Below are 19,800 nucleotides of genomic sequence, written 5' to 3'. Positions count from 1 at the left end.
TGATTCACTTCACATTCCTACTTCTACAAGTATTCACATGCACACAATCACACTGAACTAATGAGCACTGTGAAAGTTGTGTGAAATCAGGCCTTCTGTGTAACAAAGGATTTTTCACTACTAAATTGCAATATCTATATCATAAAGACTATTTACACACATTCTCAATTCATGCATTTACACTGCAGTAACAGCAGATTTGACCTCCATTGATTTTCTTCACTTTGCTGATCAATGTAGGTTAAGTGTCATTTCTGTTTTGGTAGAAAAACGCGTTCTGTCTTTTTCAGCTGTACGGGGAATACCGGGAGCAGCTGGGTAATGTTGCCAGACGGGAGGCCACACGTCTGTTGACTGAAAGGCAACGGAAGAGGCATGCCGGCAATGCCAAGGCAACCAGGAGAGGCCATGGCCGAGCACATCATGCCAGCCTGGATGTGGGGCCCATGACACCAGGTTTAAGCCCCTCCGCCTCTATAAAGAAGCCACGTCCCTATTCCAAATGCCAGGGTGAGTGCCAAAAAAAAACTCATTCTGGTTACCTAAAAATTACATGCACTGTTCTAAAGTGCAGGTAAAATATCTAGTGTGAATAGCCCTTAGAATGTGTTTGCTTTGCAGACTGTCTGGGCCGTATCCAGAGGTATATGGTGACAAAGCTGGGGGAGGACTGGATCTTCTTGGTTCTTTTGGGTCTCACTATGGCTCTGGTTAGCTGGAGCATGGACTATGCCAGTGCCAAGAGCCTACAAGGTATATCACAGTATATGCCTATTTGATGACACTTAGGGAGCTTTTACACTAGCACCTTTGTTGCGGACCCACCAACCGTGCCCGAATCTACCTAAAAAGGGTGGTCTGGGGTACAGTTCATGTGAACTCCGATACGGTTCGCTGCTGATTTGAACGCAGTTGTACTAAATTGATACCGTATGATTCAAAAGAAACTGTGTTTTTCTGTGTTCTCTGACTCTTACTTTCCTGACAAGGGTGACTGATGCACTGCAAGCAGAGAGAATGTGAATTTCTCATTTGTGCTCGTTGCTAGGAGAAATGGACTCCCGCCGCCTTAAAGCTGCAGTCTGTAACTTTTTTTGTGTTTAAAATGTACAAAATTTATATAAGCGAGTACATCATGAATCCATTTTCCAAAACGTGTTTTTGTCTTATCCTGAATCACTACAGTATACACCTATAATAAGTGTTTATTTTCGGACTATTTAAGACTGGTCCGGGTCGTACCACTGTGGAGTAGCCTAGTACCTGCGTGACTCGTCATAGACATAAACAGAGAGAAGTAGCTCCGGCTACAATGTTCTTCCGCAAGACGCATGCAGTCCTGTTTATTAACCGCTAGAGCACCAAGAGTTACGGACTGCAGCTTTAAAGGGGAACTGAAACGAAATAGGAAGTAAAGATGATATAACAAATGTGTTATCATTGTTATTTGTGGTAGGACACTTAAAACTGCTGAAGTAGTTACAGGGGGGGAAAACAGTGATATTAGTTTGTTTTTTTGTTACTAGGGCGCAGCCATCTTGAGCTTCAACGGTCCGTGACATCACTGGCATGATAGGCTACCTTGAGAGCTCCAGCAAAATGGCATCTCAAGAGCATAACAGATCGAGAGGGGGGTCTTATTGCATTGCAAAAATTCAAAAATTGTGATCTGTCCAACAAGCGAATATAACACCTCCGATGCCATCAAGGGCCAAATAACCTGCTTGCAAAATGACTGTGGCATTTATGTGACCATGGCAGGTCCTGTAAACAAGTTCCACTCACCCCTTAGTTGTTATTGTGATGTTCACCTTCACCGCAGATCACCTTGCTAAATTAATCCGACATCGAGGATGCTATCCAATATAAGCAATATCCATTGACGACACCCGCAAGACTTGTTAGTGTGATTTCAGCCGCTTTCAGCCGCAAACTGTGTATGAGAGATGCGGCGGCGCGCCTTGCCAGTTTAAATTTGACAAGTGTACACGTCTAAGCGCAATGCACAGACAGCCAGCTGCCACAGCGCGTGCACTTAACTCAATTCTCTTTATCGTCTTATTCTATGTGTATCAGTATATTCTAGATTTTTCCCTACATTACTGTAGTTCTTAAAGTGACAACAGTCTATATAAGAATCATGTTGCAATCTCTGCCTCACTCTGGTGGCTTGTTGGAAAAAACGCGTATGTGTGACGTAGTGGGCCATGTGGGTTTTACGTAGTGTAAACAAAGTGTTGCGGGGGAATCAGTCTAAGTTTACAGTGCGAATGTAGTAGTGACGTAGTCTATGTTCCAGTTAAATGCTAGCAAGCAAAGTGCCTTTTATGCCCATGAACGTGTACCACTGTGAGTAATAAAGCCTGAGTTCATTGTTGCAACCAACCGACGCCTCACTGTTTTGTGCTTAGGCTCTGTTAGCCCGGACCACTTGACGCAAGTTACCTGCCACGAGCCAAGTTATTATGTTGAGACCAGCTAGCTCCCAACTACGGTTCGGAGCATGGAAGCTGTAAGGGCAGCAATCAGTATACGTTTCATTCATACAGTGAGGAATATGCAGTTTTATTATTTCATTTGATGATTCAATTTCTTACTTAAATGCTGTTTTTAGTGTTAACTTATACAGTTAAAAAAATGTGTACAGTCAAAATCAGTCAGTTCAGTCAGAGTTTTGGACCAGAATTTTCAATTCGGTGTATCCCCATTTATAATGTTATATAATATTTGTATTTCAAATAAATGCTTTTTTTTTTTTTTTTTACTTTCTATTTATCAAAGAATCCTGAAAAAAATGTATCACACATTTTCTTTCCGCAAAAATATTAACAGCACAGCTGTTTTCAACTTTGATAATAATAAGAAATGTTTCTTGAGCAGCAAATCAGCATATTAGACTGATTTCTGAAGGATCATGTGACTGAAGACTGGAGTAATGATGCTGAAAATTCTACTTTGCCAACACAGGAATTACATTATAAAGTTGTTTTAAATCTTAATAATATTTCACAATGTAAATATTTCACAAAATGTTTACATTATTTGGAATCAAATATATGCAGCCTTGCTTAGCATAAGAAACTTCTTTTTAAAAACATTTAAAAAATCTTACCAAACCAAACAAAAAAAAAAGTGTGTATTCTTAGATATGTATGTAAATGTTTATGTATGTATGACATATTGCATAATCCGGCGGTCTTTTGCTGATAATTAAACATGAATTTCTCTGTCCAGGTAACACGGAGAACGAGTAAACATTTCTCATTTACATTGACTACCGAAACTAACAATTCAAAGCGTTTTGAAAGTTATACTTCAATGATACACTATGACACCACGTAACAATCAAATGAAGTATAAACACAAAGTATAAAGTATATGGAAGCTGCTCTTGCCAGTCTCAGAGCTTCAATTACTGAGAGCAGGGCAGTCTCAGATGACTGTCCGCTTTTGAAACCAAACTGATTGTTTTCCAAGAGGTTGTTCTGTGTAAGGAAGGAAGAGATCTGGGGCCCGTTCTTCGTACGTCGCTAACTCAGTTAGCTGGATTTGATTGTTGACGATTTGGCATGATCTTGGATTGTTTGGTTCTTCGAAGCTCATCCTGGACTTGCTGTCATAGCAACAGGTCCGTAAGCTTAAACCTGCTCGGGAGCAGGCTTATTTCATGTAAACAGGATTAGATTGCGGCTTTTTTAAGCGGAGCTGATACGGGAAGTCCAGCGCAGCGCGATTTCTGAGCACTTTCTGAGATGTATATTTTTTCTCGTGACTCGTGAGATTGTCGTTTACATTATTAATTTGTTGGAAACGCACATTTATTCTCGACTTGTCGGAGTCAGGCTTTAACTACAGCACAAACTGTTTGCATTGCCCTAAGATTATTTGCAAGTGGCTCTTTCCTTTACACTATTGGAGATCCGGAGAACTTGATGGAAAGTGCTGTCTGTCGTGTCATTAGGAGTTTACCTGGCGCTTTTAGGTTTAAAAAACAGTTTTAGGTTTTTTTGTGTCATTTCCAAGCCACTGAAGACCCAATGTTGTAAAGCAGTTTTTTTTTAAAGCAAATTTTTTTTTTAGGCTATCATAATTTTTTATGAAGATCATGCAATCATGACCATGCCGATTACAGTATGTCACTCAGGCTTCACTAACGTGATTGGTACCATAGACTATAGGCTACCATAGACTGCCATCAAGGCCTCAATGAAGAACAGAAAGGGGGTTCCTTTATGTGAACAGAAAGGGGGTTCACAATGTAAATGTGCAGCCCAGTTACTATTGGGATTCTTAATATTCCAGATTAATAATATTATATCAAATAAAAAAAAGGCAGTTGACTAAAATCTTCCATATCACAAATGTGAAAGCAAAATGGCCAGGATCTGTGCATTACTTAAGAATTTTCAGAGATTCACATTTATGCACATTATTTGAAAGTGGTCAGAAAAGTTCCACAATTAAATATCAAGCTCACTGTATTACATACACTTATGCTGATCCTAACAGAACTGCATTTTTTCATAGGTGATTATGACATGTTCCTGCCTGCAGACAGGTGTTTTATGACCCCATTCCCTGACCCAAACCAGTTACAATGCAGCTCTAGCCAGGACAAGGGCACACAATGAAATGAACTTTGGCTAAAGGGAAGATTTCAGTGTCTGAAAAGTCTGAGGGTTGCACACCTGACAGGGCCTGTGACATTGTTGCATGTGCCATATTACACAACATTGCCAAAAAAACCCCACTTTTCATTAAATGTTTAATAAAAGACAAATATGCTTAGTTCCTTGAGTTTTATTTCAATTGTTCTTTGTAAAGAAAAGCCAGTGGTCAAGTGCCTGCAACAAGAGATATTAGACACATGCCTCATGCAACAAATAAAAAGGAAAAGTTGGCTCTACACTGCCCACCTGTAGGCCTATGTCTCCTCTCTCTGTGCAGACTCTTCTGTAGGCCTTTCTGTAGATGTGGAATCCTGCAACTTATATTGCAGCCATAAAGCATACAAGTATAAATTAATTAAAGTTATTTATGCACTTGCAGGTAGGCTAGTTCCTCCATATGACAGTTATCTGAGAGGGTTTATTCACTGTCCAGTGCAATGGAAACAAATGGACATTACAAAGTCTTATACTTTCTTTCCTTTGGAAAATTTGAAAATGTCCACTTACTGCACATACTGTATTTCAGCCACCACTTTCTTGGGAACAGATACAAGTGTTGGTGTATTATGTAAAAGTGCACAAAAGAGGAAAACACAATATCATTACAATGAACTACACTCGGGAAAAATGTGATCAATAACTCATGGCAAAATATTTTACATTAACATAAGTTTATCAGTTTTCACTTTCACAAGTCAAAGCAATTCATCATTACTCAAGATTTAACAGTTGAAATGACTATACGGCCTTAATTTAATGCAGCAAAAATTATTTTACAGTGTAGGCTACTAAGATCTTTTCTTTTTTTTTCTCAGCCTTTTTCTTGGTTGCTTTTATAAACAGACAACCATTTATTTAACAGTGCCTTTTATAAAAGAGACTATAATATAACAAAAAATTACCATTATGTAGAATATTTTTGTACTTCACTTTTATTTGTTCCCATGTTCTAGTGTGGTGACTCTGACATTACAATGAATAAAGTAATTATGCAATTATTAAAATACAAAAATATAGGCTAATAAGTGATAAAAACATCTAACATGGCCACTTCTAACGGATTTAAATTGTCTGCTACTTTTTGCCAGCCCTCTCTCCTGGCTTTTGTAGACTTTGAGGTGTTCCCTGGCGTTTTAATTAAACATTAAAATTCCGAATTAACTTCGACTATTAGTTCTTGCTCTGCTGAGGAGAAAAACTGAGCGCGCTCTTTGGCCACGCTGAACAGCCAATAGCAGCGTTGCTGATCAATGTTTCTACTATCGATACATATCCCCTTTTAACCCAGCGCATGAACGCGCAATTATCTCAGATAACTCAATCCAGCTATACTAATCATATCCGGCAAGTGTGTTCGAAGAACCGAGTTAGCCAGATCATGATTAGCACGATGATATCATCTTGGATGTGTCATTTGATCTCGGATGTAATAAGCAACGTACGAAGAACGAGCCCCTGGTTGAAAACAACTCGTTCAAGTGTTTTCACGACGAATGGAAGAGATACCGGTCTGTATTTTCCAGATGTGCTGGATTTAGAGTGGGTTTCTTAAGCAGTGGGGTTACCTGAGCCTGCTTAAATGCTGTGGTAAAGGTACCAGTGTGACGAGAGGCGTTTATGATGTGTGTGAGTGCTACAACTGAGGATGAAATTGCTTGAAGTAGGTTAGTGGGAATAGGATCAAGCGGACAGGTGGTAGGGCGATTGGAAAGGAGGAGTTTGGAGACTTCTGCCTCTGAAAGCAGAGAGAAGGAGGGTAAAATGTGTGTGTCACTTTGTGGATTGGTAAATTGGCCGCTGATGGTAGTTGTTTTATTTATGAAGAATGTGGCAAAATCATCAGCTGTTAGGGTTGATGGAGGAGGGTTGAGAAGAGAAGAGAAGAGAAGGTTTTGAAAAGCATGCGAGAGTCAGAAGAATTGTTAATTTTGTTGTGATAGTAAGTCATTTTAGCAGTAGAGATATTAGCAGAGAAGGAAGAGAGGAGGGATTGATAAAGACCAAGGTCAGTAGGATCTTTCGATTTGCGCCAGTTCCTCTCTGCACTCCTGAGTTTAGAAAGATGTTCACGGACAACATCAGATAACCAGGGGGCAGAGGGTGTGGCGCAGGCTGGCCTGAAGGAAAGGGGGCAGAAGTTGTCCAAGCAGGGTGTTAAAGTGGGGAAAAGAGTATAAGTTGCACTGTTAGTATCTAGTGTTGAAAGCTGATCAGGAGGAGGAAGTGTGGATGAAACCAGAGAGGATAGGCGAGAGGGTGAGAGTGAGCGTAGGTTTCGCTGAAAGGTGACCTGTGGATGAGGCAGGTTGAGGTTGAGAGTGAGGAGGAAGTGATCTGAGGTGTGCAGTGGAGTGACCGGTGTATGGTCAGTGGAGCAGTAGCGTGTGTAAATAAGGTCCAATTTGTTACCTGATTTGTGAGTAGCCGCAGTAGATACTCGTTTGAGGTTGAATGAGGCAAGCAGAGTGTGGAAATCAGCAGCCTGAGGTTTTTCTAGGTGGATGTTGAAGTCTCCAAGAACTATGAGAGGAGTACCATCCTCAGGGAAGGATGAGAGCAGCACATCAAGCTCCTCCAAGAAACTGCCAAGCTGACCTGGGGGACGATATACAACTACAAAATGGATTTTTTTAGGGCTAGTGATGGTAATTGAATGTGATTCAAATGAGCTGTCGTCACACAGAGGTGGTAAATGGTCAAATTTATAGGGCTGGACCCGAATATTCGTTCGGTGGGTTGGTATTCGATTTGAAAATTTGACGTTCGAATATTCGTTGGTTTTTTTGCACACCTGGCATCCCCCTCGAAATCAACACTATAAAATCTGACGAAATACCATACTCTTTTTTACAATTATCTTATATAGCCTAGCCATTTTTAATAGGATGGACAATTGAAAGAACCCCACCTTGTATACTTAATAAATATATTTGCTTCTTCTTGGCCTACTAAAGTGTTCCTGCAACATATTCTCTGTCTAGAGTGCAGAACAGCGGAGTTTGTGTGGACAGAAGTGCATGCCTGAGCTTGTATTTTGGGTTAAGCTGCGTTGCTTTGACATTGTGGAAAATAGAATAATAGAAACAAAATTAATTAAACTTTTTACCCGTTATTATCAATCTAAATTAATCTAGTTTTTAATTTAACTTAATTTCATTTTTCTTTATTTAAATTTAGTTTTTTTTCTTTATTTAAATTTAGTTTTTTCTTTATTTAAATTTAGTTTTTCTTTATTTAAATTTAGTTTTTCTTTATTTAAATCTACCCTTTACTGTGTCAGTAATTTGCTAGTCAAAAAAATATTAGACTACTTTATTAAAAGTATTGCTTAAGTTAACAGACCTGTGTGTGTGTGTGTGTGTTACGTGCAAGTGTATTTACTTTGTGTTGTTCATGGGGAAGATGTGTTTAATATCACTAGTGCAGTGTCCGTTCTCAGAGCATATAAGCCCTGCCCGTGTGAGGTGCGCCGCTTCCCGCTCGCGTTGTTCTGTAGTTTATTAAAGGTTTATTAATTCTGAACGTGTCGCGTCTCCATCTATATTGCACCAAATGCGACACTGCACTCCCTTTTGAAGTCGATTGGATGAACGGTTCTCGAAATAATCAAAATGCAAACGGACAGACAGACACATAGAGATTCCTGCCTTTATTAGAGAGAAGAATATGTTCAGCCCCCTCTCTCCGAAGCTTCGAATATTCGATGTTCATTACTACCGAAGCTTCGAAGCTCAAAAAATGGCATTCGGACCAGCCCTACAAATTTCCAATCATTTGAGATGAGCAGACCAGTACCTCCATCCCTACCAGTCAGACGAGGGGTGTGTGAGAAAGTGAAGTTAGTGGAGAGGGCAGCCGGTGTGTCAGTGTCCTCTGGTCTGATCCAGGTCTCAGTCAGGGCCAGTAGGCGGAGACCTGAATCTGAATGACTGGAATACCAGTGGACTGGCAATTCCAGAGACCAATAGGAAAAGAGAATATAGTACTAGAAGACACCGGAAAGGTACGCAGGTTGTTAGGATTGTACTGCCTCCAATGTGTGATATTTGATTTACGCATGTTAGTAATATTAGGGATTTGAAAACACATAGTGTAAGAAAGATCAGAATGAGATGAAAGTTGTGTAGAAGAGAAAGGAAACAAGAAAATTAAATAAACAACAATAAATTAATACTCAAGTGCCTTGTCAGTGTCCTTGCTCGGTGGAGTCGCACAGGTTGAGTCGTTGGTCTTTACACTCTTCGGTCTTCACACGAGGGCTGCCGCGTTGCACTAACCTATTTTATACACGCTTAATACCTCGTTATTGAATACAGCAGGTCACGCCCTACTATTTAGCCAAGGAAACTCAAAAGTCACGACACACAAACAAATGCCAAGCGGGCGCGCGTGCTACCAGAGTAAGACACAGTAAACAAAAACAAAGTTTCCTAGCAACAAAGAGCCGCGCTAAAATCTACTGGGAAAAGTAACGTTAAATACTCACAGACTGATGTTCTCTCCTGTTGTTCGACTGCTTCTTCTAACAAGTACTAGCAGATGGGTAGAATAAATACTTTAACTGGCTTTGGCCACACCCTACTATTTAGCTAAGCGAAACACAACGACACACAAACAAATGCTACGCGGGCGCGCGTTTTACAATATACACAGTAAATAAAAACAAAGTTTCCTAGCAACAAAGAGCCGCGCTAAAATCTACTGGGAAAAGTAAACACTCACACACTGATGTGCTCTGCTGTTGTTCGACTGCTTCATCTAACAAGGACTAGCAGCTGGGTAGAATAAATACTTTAACTGGTTTTAGCCACTATTTAAATAATTAACCCTGTAAAGTCTGACATGAAATAATAGTCCACATTTCCTGAATAGTTGGAATAAATCACATTCTAAGAAATGGAACAGTTTATTGAACCTTTAGACAAAATCTTAATAAAAATAAATCTAGTAAAAAAATGTTTTGCATATGTTATCATGCTTTTATGGTGCATTATAGTACGATATAGGAGAATATGGAGAAAAAAAACAGCTTAATTTTATTCAGAGGCCCAAAATGACCAAAAATACCGAATGAAATTGGAGCAGTTGCTGATATAGCCAAATGTAAGATGAATGAGGTCTTTATAACAGTATAGCAGACCACTTACATAAAATGCATATAAATATCAGTTGTCACTCTATATCTCCCAATAATATGTCTTAGTAAGATGATATTTAAATGCTTAGTTTTATGATCAAAGCTCTGTAGTTTTTATTGTGGGGGTCAAAACATAAAATGTAACGCAATGATGATTGAGAGATGAACAAATAAATGTTCCTCAAAACCTTGATGTGTCATATTTGATAATCGCATTTTACACAAGTCTTCTAAAATTGATGAATGGATGATCAAGTAAACCTAAGTGCTTCAGTCCAGTAAGTATTCATCTTAAAATATCGCTAACAATATAAAATATATTCTTATGTTTACTTTATGAAAATCAGTAAAGATTTCACAGCAAATAGACGTGTAACATGACTTGTAGGTGAATTTTTTTTTACAAGTACTGTATATTAAATGGCTTTTTACTTGCTAAAAAAAAGTATAAACTCTAATTCAGATGACAGAAGGCATGTACAGTAGAAGATTGTTTTGGATCATGTTGATAATTTAGGCCTTAGAAATGTGTGTATTAAATATGATGCAGTAGGCTTTACAGGGTTAATAGTTAGTAATGAAAGTCTTTCATAACTTTTAACTGAGATGCTAATTGTATGAAAGTACATATTTCTGTTGTACTTGTAACCCTGTTAATCAGATAACAAATTATGGTCAAATTTTTCTTCTTTTTTTTTCAATATTAAACTTCTTTCCTTCCCCACTTATAGTCTAACTTTTCTTCTACCTCTCTCTCTAACAGCATATAAGTGGATGTATGGAGAGCTGAAAGGGAATGTGGCTCTGCAGTATCTGGCCTGGGTCTCATATCCCATCATCCTCATCGTGTTTGCATCCCTTTTCTGTCATCTGGTCGCTCCACAAGCTATAGGTATGCTTTTATTTCATTCCTGCTTTTATTTCCCTATATTCTCTGTCCTTTACCCTTCCACATTTCTATTTGCATCTCTGTTCACAGTGTCACAAATCTTTGTCTAGTTTGTGTCCTCAATCCTTCTCAACCACCCACAATACATCAAATCGTCCTACCCGCTTTCCAAAATCTTTAATAATCGCTGTGACAGGATCTACACTCTGCGTAAAATGATGTTTGTGTTTTTATAGATTAATTTCACGCTCTCTCTTTTATCTGTCCCTCAGGCTCTGGGATCCCTGAACTCAAGACCATCCTCAGAGGTGTGGTGTTAAAGGAGTATCTGACACTCAAAGCATTTGTGGCTAAAGTCATTGGTCTTACGGCTGGTCTGGGCAGTGGAATGCCCATCGGGAAGGAGGTGGACCTCTTCTACTTATTTTATTATATTTTATATGTATAAATGTATAACATTTAATGAATTAAGTAAAGTTATTATAATTTTTTTAACTGTAACAAATATTAACTTTTATGAAGATTTTGTCTGTCTGACTGACTGCTTGTCTATCTATCTATCTATCTATCTATCTATCTATCTATCTATCTGTCTGTCTAATTATTATATATCTAATTGTCTATCTATCTGTCTGTCTATAATTGTCTCTATACATCTCTCTGTCTGTCTATCTATTGTTAGATAGTGAAGGGGAAAACTTGGGTCTTTAACTGTAAATCCCCTATCTATCTATCTGTCCTCCACTTATATGTCCGTCTGTCTGTATAATTGAATCTATCTATCTATCTGTCTGTCTGTCTATATAGTTGTCTCTATCTATCTGTCTGTCTGTCTGTCTGTCTGTCTATATAATTGTCTGTCTGTCTGTCTATACAATTGTCTCTATCTGTCTATATAATTGTCTCTCTATCTGTCTATATAATTGTCTCTCTATCTGTCTATATAATTGTCTCTCTATCTGTCTATCTATCTGTCTGTCTGTCTATATAATTGTCTGTCTGTCTGTCTATATAATTGTCTCTATCTATCTATCTATCTATCTGTCTGTCTGTCTATATAATTGTCTCTATCTGTCTATCTATCTGTCTGTCTATATAATTGTCTGTCTGTCTATATAATTGTCTCTATCTGTCTATCTATCTGTCTGTCTGTCTATATAATTGTCTGTCTGTCTATATAATTGTATCTATCTATCTATCTATCTATCTATCTATCTATCTATCTATCTGTCTGTCTGCCTGTCTGTCTGTCTATATAATTATATCTGTCTGTCTGTATAATTGTCTATTTCTGTCCGTCTGTCTATCTGTCTGTCCGTCCGTCCGTCCGTCCGTCCGTCTGTGTGTCTGTATAATTGAATCTATCTATCTAATCTGTCTGTCTATGTAATTGTCTATCTATCCATCTATCTATCTATCTATCTATCTATCTATCTATCTATCTATCTATCTATCTATCTATCTGTCTATCTGTCTGTCTGTCTATATAATTGTCTCTATCTATCTGTCTATCTGTCTATATAATTATCTCTGTCTGTCTGTCTGTCTAATTGTATCTACAGTATCTGTCTAATCTGTCTGTCTGTCTATATAATTGTCTGTCTATATAATTATATCTATCTATCTGTCTGTCTGTCTGTATAATTGAATCTATCTATCTAATCTGTCTGTCTATGTAATTATATCTATCTATCTATCTATCTGTCTGTCTATATAATTGTCTCTATCTATCTGTCTATCTATCTGTCTGTCTGTCTATATAATTGTCTGTCTGTCTGTCTGTCTATATAATTGTATCTATCTGTCTATCTATCTATCTGTCTGTCTGCCTGTCTGTCTGTCTATATAATTATATCTGTCTGTCTGTATAATTGTCTATTTCTGTCCGTCTGTCTATCTGTCTGTCCGTCCGTCCGTCCGTCCGTCCGTCCGTCCGTCCGTCCGTCTGTCTGTATAATTGAATCTATCTATCTAATCTGTCTGTCTATGTAATTGTCTCTATCTATCTATCTATCTATCTGTCTGTCTGTCTGTCTGTCTATATAATTGTCTCTATCTATCTGTCTATCTGTCTATATAATTGTCTGTCTATATAATTGTCTCTATCTGTCTGTCTGTCTGTCTGTCTATATAATTGTATCTACAGTATCTGTCTAATCTGTCTGTCTGTCTATATAATTGTCTGTCTATATAATTGTCTCTATCTATCTGTCTGTCTGTCTGTATAATTGAATCTATCTATCTAATCTGTCTGTCTATGTAATTATATCTATCTATCTGTCTGTCTATATAATTGTCTCTATCTGTCTATCTATCTGTCTGTCTGTCTATATAATTGTCTGTCCGTCTATATAATTTTCTCTATCTGTCTATCTGTCTGTCTGTCTATATAATTGTCTGTCTGTCTGTCTGTCTGTCTATATAATTGTATCTATCTGTCTATCTATCTATCTGTCTGTCTGCCTGTCTGTCTGTCTATATAATTATATCTGTCTGTCTGTATAATTGTCTATTTCTGTCCGTCTGTCTATCTGTCTGTCTGTCCGTCCGTCCGTCCGTCCGTCCGTCCGTCCGTCTGTCTGTATAATTGAATCTATCTATCTAATCTGTCTGTCTATGTAATTGTCTCTGTCTGTCTGTCTGTCTGTCTGTCTGTCTATATAATTGTCTCTATCTATCTGTCTATCTGTCTATATAATTGTCTGTCTATATAATTGTCTCTATCTGTCTGTCTGTCTATATAATTGTATCTACAGTATCTGTCTAATCTGTCTGTGTCTATATAATTGTCTGTCTATATAATTGTCTCTATCTATCTGTCTGTCTATATAATTATATCTATCTATCTATCTGTCTGTCTGTATAATTGAATCTATCTAATCTGTCTGTCTATGTAATTATATCTATCTATCTGTCTGTCTGTCTGTATAATTGTATCTATCTATATAATTGTCTGTCTATATAATTGTCTATCTAATTTGTCTGTCTATGTAATTGTCTCTATCTATCTGTCTGTCTGTCTATATAATTGTCTGTCTATCTGTCTGTCTATATAATTATATCTATCTGTCTGTCTGTCTATATAATGCTCTCTCTCTATCTATCTGTCTGTCTATCTATCTGTCTGTCTGTCTGTCTGCCTCTCTATCTGTCTGTCATTAGTTCAGATATATTGCTAACTGGTTGCACTAATTATCACTATTATTGCAGCTCTTTGTTGAATTCAGAGAAATTAATTTTGTTACATAAATTCTCTTCATAGATACAGAACGTTATTCATCTGCTGCAGTTTTATTGATTAATAAGATCTATTAAATCCTCAGGGTCCTTTTGTGCATATTGCCAGTATATGTGCAGCAGTGCTGAGCAGAGTCATGTCCATCTTCACCGGTGTGTATGAGGTAAAAATCAGACCCTGTGAGCTTGTTTGTGTGTGTGTGTGTGTGTGTGTGTGTGTGTGTGTGTGTGTGTGGCATTAATATGTGAGTTACTCTACTGAAGCTGCTGACCTTAATTGCTGATCTAGGATCAAGTTACTTCTCATTGGCATATAAATTCCCTCAACCATCACGGGTTATTTTATGAGTAGACAGATGCCAAAACTGGTCTCTGATCAACAGTTAAGAACTGCTTTAGAATGTTATACTCAGTTTAATATTACAATCTGTGTGCGTGTCTAAAGTTTATGAATTTAAATATATTCTAGAGACATACTAATTGCATATTTCTCTGCTCTCATTCCCTGTATCCTCATCTTATCCCTGTCTCATTGTCTCTCCCCTAATACCTCATTATTTTCGTCTGTCTGTAATAATAGTGATGGTATTTTTTGGCATGCGTCTTGAATGTGTGTGTCCTGATGCTGTTATTTTAACCCCACCCAAATCACCCAGAATAGTGCCCATGTTCAGGATCTGCTGGTGTGTGCCTGTGCGGTGGGAGTGGCCACCTGTTTCGCCGCCCCAGTGGGAGGCAAGTCACGCCCACTTTTACCCAGCATGCATTGCGTAGTACCATGTATATGCACTCTACATCAGAGTTCAAAACATAATATTTATTCCTCTCTCATCTCCTTTCTCTTGTTAAGTGTGTTTGTGCTTAGTTGGTATGTGTGTAAAGCTTTGGTTTGCCTTTCATTGCGACATTGAACGAATCCACAAAATTGTTTATTCACTTAATCCTTTCGTTTTTCCTTTGCTTCTTTTTATCCATCATTCCCTTTATTTCTCCTTCCATTCGGCTGTACTCTTTCTTCTTTTTCTTCTTATTTCTCTTTCATCTTTACTTCTCTCTCCCTCCCACGCAATGTACCCGCTGACATTCCAAATCTATTCTTCTCTTCACATCCCTTCATCTCCCTCCCCTCTAACACCCTTGTTCTCCTTTTTGCTTTCACCTCAAACTCCCTCTCTCCCCCTCTCTCTCTCTCTCTCTCTCTCTCTCTCTCTCTTCTGTCTTGGCGTCAGTAGAACCCCTATTGTTACACAGACATACTGACAGTAGGCTGTGCTGTTGGGGTGGGCTGCTGTTTCGGGACTCCTCTTGGAGGTAAAAAATCTCCCCTTCTTTCTGTCCCTGTTGATTTCAGTTCCTCTTTCTTCTCTTTCAGCTTGATGCCTGCTGAATAATTAACCTCATCAACTCTTCATAGTTAAAAGCACCCGGGTGTTATAAATTCATATGCTGTGCATGTTTTATGTATCTTAAACAGTGTGTATACTCAGAGGAGAGCATGATAAAGAGTGTGCTAAAACATTTAAGTACTTTTAGAGAGTGAATGTGGATTTCTAAGTGTATGTGGGTGAAATTGTGTATGTAAATTCCTTTTGAGCGTGCATAACTTAATTTTTTTTTCTCTCATTAAGATCTTAAGATCTTTGATGATGATAAAAGACTTCGCTTAAAGGAGACATGCAATGCATTTTCAGACCTTTATATTATGTTTCTGGAGGTTAGCTTATAACATAAGCAAGGTTTTTAGCACCAAAAAGTTAAAATATTTGTAAAAGATTATCTAGTTCCATCCTTATTTTAAATGCCATTCCTTAAATGCCCACTGGCATGAATTTAATCATACAGCATCCACGTATCGAAATACGTACTGCATAAACTACATCAGCTTATATTCAACTTGATTATGCTTTCTTCACACAATATATTATTCACCTCAAGAAAACATTGTTAATCCATGTACAGTATGATTTGACTTATTTGACTAGCGGCACTCAGTGACACACTTGGTCTCATAATAGCTAAACATTTATTACAAACACACTTAAAGATTATAAATAAATGTACCTAACGGCGTTGTCTCAGTCAGAGGACAAAATACTTGTCACTGCTGTAGATTTAAGCACAAAATATTTTTTTTAAAACGTCAGCACGTATAGCATAAGTAAGAAAACAGTCTGGTGTGAAATGACACAAACAAACTAAACTTTTGTTGTTTAATCACTCGGGCATTTTGTTAAAAATAAACTTCAGCCATGTATTTCTAATACTTGTTCTTTTGAAAGAGTCATGAGAAAACCTCCTTGATTTACATACGCATATTGAGCGTGTAGAGGAAAATAGTGATGTCACGATTCTACCGATTTCAAATCCTGGCGGGTGGGAAAAAAGATCCAGAAGGATTTTCATAATTACAAAAATTCATAATTTAAACTGGGGAGTTAGCTTTGTGGTATGATACTTTGAAGAGTAACCTCTTATATTGTGTAAATGTCAAGGACGTTGTGATTTTCCATTTCATGACCCGTGTAACCTCCAGAAAGAACTAAAAGCGGGAGCTTTTGAAAGCAGGCGTCTATCAGCAGATCCGTCTATCAGAGGATATATTAGAGATCCGCTGATAGAAGCCTGCTTTCAAACACTCCCGTGTGTTTGAAAGCAGCGCTCGGTGAAGACAACATGTTTTTGAAGAGTTGATCATTGTAGCCAACCACAGACATATATGCTGAGCGCGTGAACGCAATGGCCAACCAGAGGTGTTTAAAAATCCATTCAAAATGCTAGAGGGAAATGCTGGTATCGTCACATTTTAAAAAATTCAAACACTAGTTTGAATCCCATGTGGAACATGCCCAGACTGCAAGAGGTACCGTGGCCAGAAATTGTCCTAATGTTGCTTCTGTTCCAGACATTGCTTAAAATAAATGCAGTGCATTTATACAAAAAAATTGTGTTTTGTGCTTTTGAGATTCACACTGTAGAGCCTTTGGCTGTTTAGTGTGATGCACTTTGATCTGCTTGCTGTGATTATGCTTGCTCTACTTGCTGTGCTTAAAATACGGTGCCTTGTTCGGAGCTTGGCCCTGCATTGCTGCTTGCAGCTATATTTTTAAGTTATTGTTCATTAACAATCTAATTATTGATTTATTATTATTCATTAAATGTTATTTATTGATTGTTGTTATTACTTTTCACCTCTCTTGCACCCTTCTGTTCACTCTCTGAACTTCTCTCTCTGCTGTTATTTAACTTTCTTTTTTCATCTACATTTATTCTTGCTTTCTCTGTCTCCCAGGTGTGTTGTTCAGTATCGAGGTCACGTCAACATATTTTGCAGTGAGGAATTACTGGAGAGGATATTTTGCTGCCACATTCAGTGCCTTCATATTCCGAGTGCTGTCCGTGTGGAACAAAGATTCTGGTGAGACACACACACAAGCAGATATGATAAATGAATAATAAATTAATTTCATGGTATATGTCAAACTGTCCACTGCTTACTGATCTCTTTAAATTAAAAACATTATTCAACAATTTGTTCCGGTCCTCAATTTTGATAAGGCAAGGAGTGTTGCAGCACTGAGACGTTACATTCTTTGTATCACTCTGTGTTTGCAGTCTGTGTATTAGTGGTGGGGATGTTTGCGGGTTACATTGTTACACTATTAGATAAGTGAGTCACTGAATCATTCACTCTACAGATTCATTTAGAATAATATTTCATCAATGAAACACCACTATAGTGTGTTGCTTGGAGACAGCCACTCAGCCAGTTTTATCCTACTTTACTGTCTTCATTTGGAATGGTTTTCATTTGAGGAGCAAAAATAGACAAAGTAACTAGCAATATTGTGTTTAAAATGTAAATTACTCATAATTAACTTGTTTATTGAACTATTTCAAGTATAAAAGCAATATCACAAATTCAATCTTAGTGTTGTTATGAATATCAGCACTGATACGCGCTCTTGCTTGTGTGATTTTGCTTGAATATGACTTAAGTTAGGGTGACCATATTCCAGGACATGTCCAGCTGGGATTTCGAGATCGCCCAAAATATCCGGGATACGGCTTTTGCTTTCTCATCGCCATTCTTTTTGTTTACATGCACACCTTTTGATTCAGTAGGACTGAATTAATTCCGATTGGTGAATCTAAATGTAGTGTTTACATGAACGCTAAACAAGTGATCGGTTGATGTGCGTTCTAGCATTGCTAAGAAAATTCCTGTGTTTTCGTCTCGATCGGGATCCGTGTGAAGCAGAATGCATGACCTGCAAAGCTGGCACGTACGTGTCAGTGTCAAATAACGTAATAATGTAAACATAATGAATGGTGACTGTAGAAAGCAAAAGCCGAATCCCGGGCATTTTGGGCGATCTCGAAATCCTGGCCAGATATGTCCTGGTTAAACAGGATGTATGGTTACCCTAACTTAAGTGTTGTTTTTTTCCCCCACAGTCACGATAACAGCTTTGTTTCGTACAAACTTCCGAATGGACTTCCCTTTTGACCTGCAGGAACTGCCAGCTTTTGCAATAATCGGGTGTGTATGTGAGTTAGTGTATGTGCATGTACTGTATGCTTGTGTAAACATCATACATGCGTTCTTGCACCCCTAAAAAAAACCTTTACCTTAAATGTAGCATTCATAGAAAATGTTTTGTAAAACTGTTGTTTCTTCAAATAGATGTTGCCATTTTTGTTCCTTAGCTGATATATTTCTATATGTGTATGTGTGTGTGTGTAGGATCTCATGTGGGTTTCTAGGGGCGTTCTTTGTCTATCTGAACAGACAAGTTGTTCTGATCATGAGGAGACAGACGGCTCTTACACGCTTTCTCACAAAACAGCAAGTCACCAATTACACATGAATACTCTTTTTAAATAAACTGTTTTAATTGTATTTAATAAACAGTTTTTACTGTTCTATACTTATTTATTATTATACTATTTCACTTTTATTGCAAATGAATAGAAATCAAAACATCATTGTAATGCCATCACAGTGGTAATTAATTACATGTGTGTGTGTTTGTTTGTTGTAGTCGGTTGATTTACCCTGGCGTCGTGACACTAATTATATCCTCCTTCACATTTCCTCCGGGCTTCGGCCAGTTCATGGCTGGAGAGGTGTGTATTTACTTTAAGCAGACGTCTATAGAACAGTGTTACTCAAAGTTAACCAGTTTCCTTTGTTTACAAGAGCTCATTTTTAAAAACTGCAAATTATTGGTGTAATAGTGTTGCTTTAAAATGGATCTTTTAAAAGTGTGCTCAGTAAGGTTTTCTTACGTTTCACTTGCTTGTTTATCTTTGTAGTTTGTATCTGTTGTGTATGTACTGTATATTGTGTTCATTTAGATTTGCTTTTATGTTTATGCTATAAAGCATCTAGCACTGGTGTTTTTTCACATATTATTATTATCCTTATTGCTGTTATCTATGGAACCTCATACATGACACGCCTGAGAAAAAATTTATATCATGGACACAAATGAACAATTAATCCCCACAACTTGTTAATTTATGGCCATGCTTTATTCATTTGTTCTCTTGTTTTAGTTAAATCATTAGCCATGTTGTACTTATTTATTCCCTAATTTTAATTTAGTTAAATTGTGGCCACAATATCTGGTCCACCCCCACCCCACCCCCCACATCATGTGTGGGTCATCGTAGTTATTGGTAACTCTTGATGCATTTGAAATGACTGGTCATGTGACCCAAACCATGTAGCTTTTTTAAGACAGATGCCTAGATTCTTCATCTCATGCGAGTATTCATATTACGGATATTTGCTGTTTATTATTTGTTTAAAACAAGTAATTAGCAAAAAATTACTGAGTGCCCCTTTAAATTGAGATTAATAT

At 37.7% G+C, this 19,800-nt stretch overlaps 1 protein-coding gene across 5 annotated transcripts in view; it reads left to right on the top strand.

The window, feature by feature from the left end:
* The window catches only part of clcn1b (chloride channel, voltage-sensitive 1b), a 52,299-nt gene that overhangs the window by 12,012 nt on the left and 20,487 nt on the right, over positions 1-19,800 (top strand). For 4 of the 5 annotated variants that reach the window (XM_082150277.1, XM_082150278.1, XM_082150274.1 and 1 more), the window contains exons 2-11: positions 291-510; positions 622-753; positions 10,571-10,699; positions 10,969-11,102; positions 14,020-14,097; positions 14,590-14,668; positions 17,223-17,348; positions 18,389-18,473; positions 18,678-18,779; positions 18,976-19,060. In XM_082150277.1, coding sequence (XP_082006403.1) covers positions 291-510; positions 622-753; positions 10,571-10,699; positions 10,969-11,102; positions 14,020-14,097; positions 14,590-14,668; positions 17,223-17,348; positions 18,389-18,473; positions 18,678-18,779; positions 18,976-19,060 — 1,170 coding nt within the window. Of the gene's footprint in view, positions 1-290; positions 511-621; positions 754-10,570; positions 10,700-10,968; positions 11,103-14,019; positions 14,098-14,589; positions 14,669-15,165; positions 15,245-17,222; positions 17,349-18,388; positions 18,474-18,677; positions 18,780-18,975; positions 19,061-19,800 lie in introns of all 5 variants that reach the window. The other variant, XM_082150275.1, reaches the window with a different exon arrangement.

This window comes from Leuciscus leuciscus, assembly GCF_965113295.1.
Source record: "Leuciscus leuciscus genome assembly, chromosome: 20".
Taxonomy (NCBI): Eukaryota; Metazoa; Chordata; class Actinopteri; order Cypriniformes; family Leuciscidae; genus Leuciscus; species Leuciscus leuciscus.
This window is presented reverse-complemented; position numbering and strand designations above follow the sequence as displayed.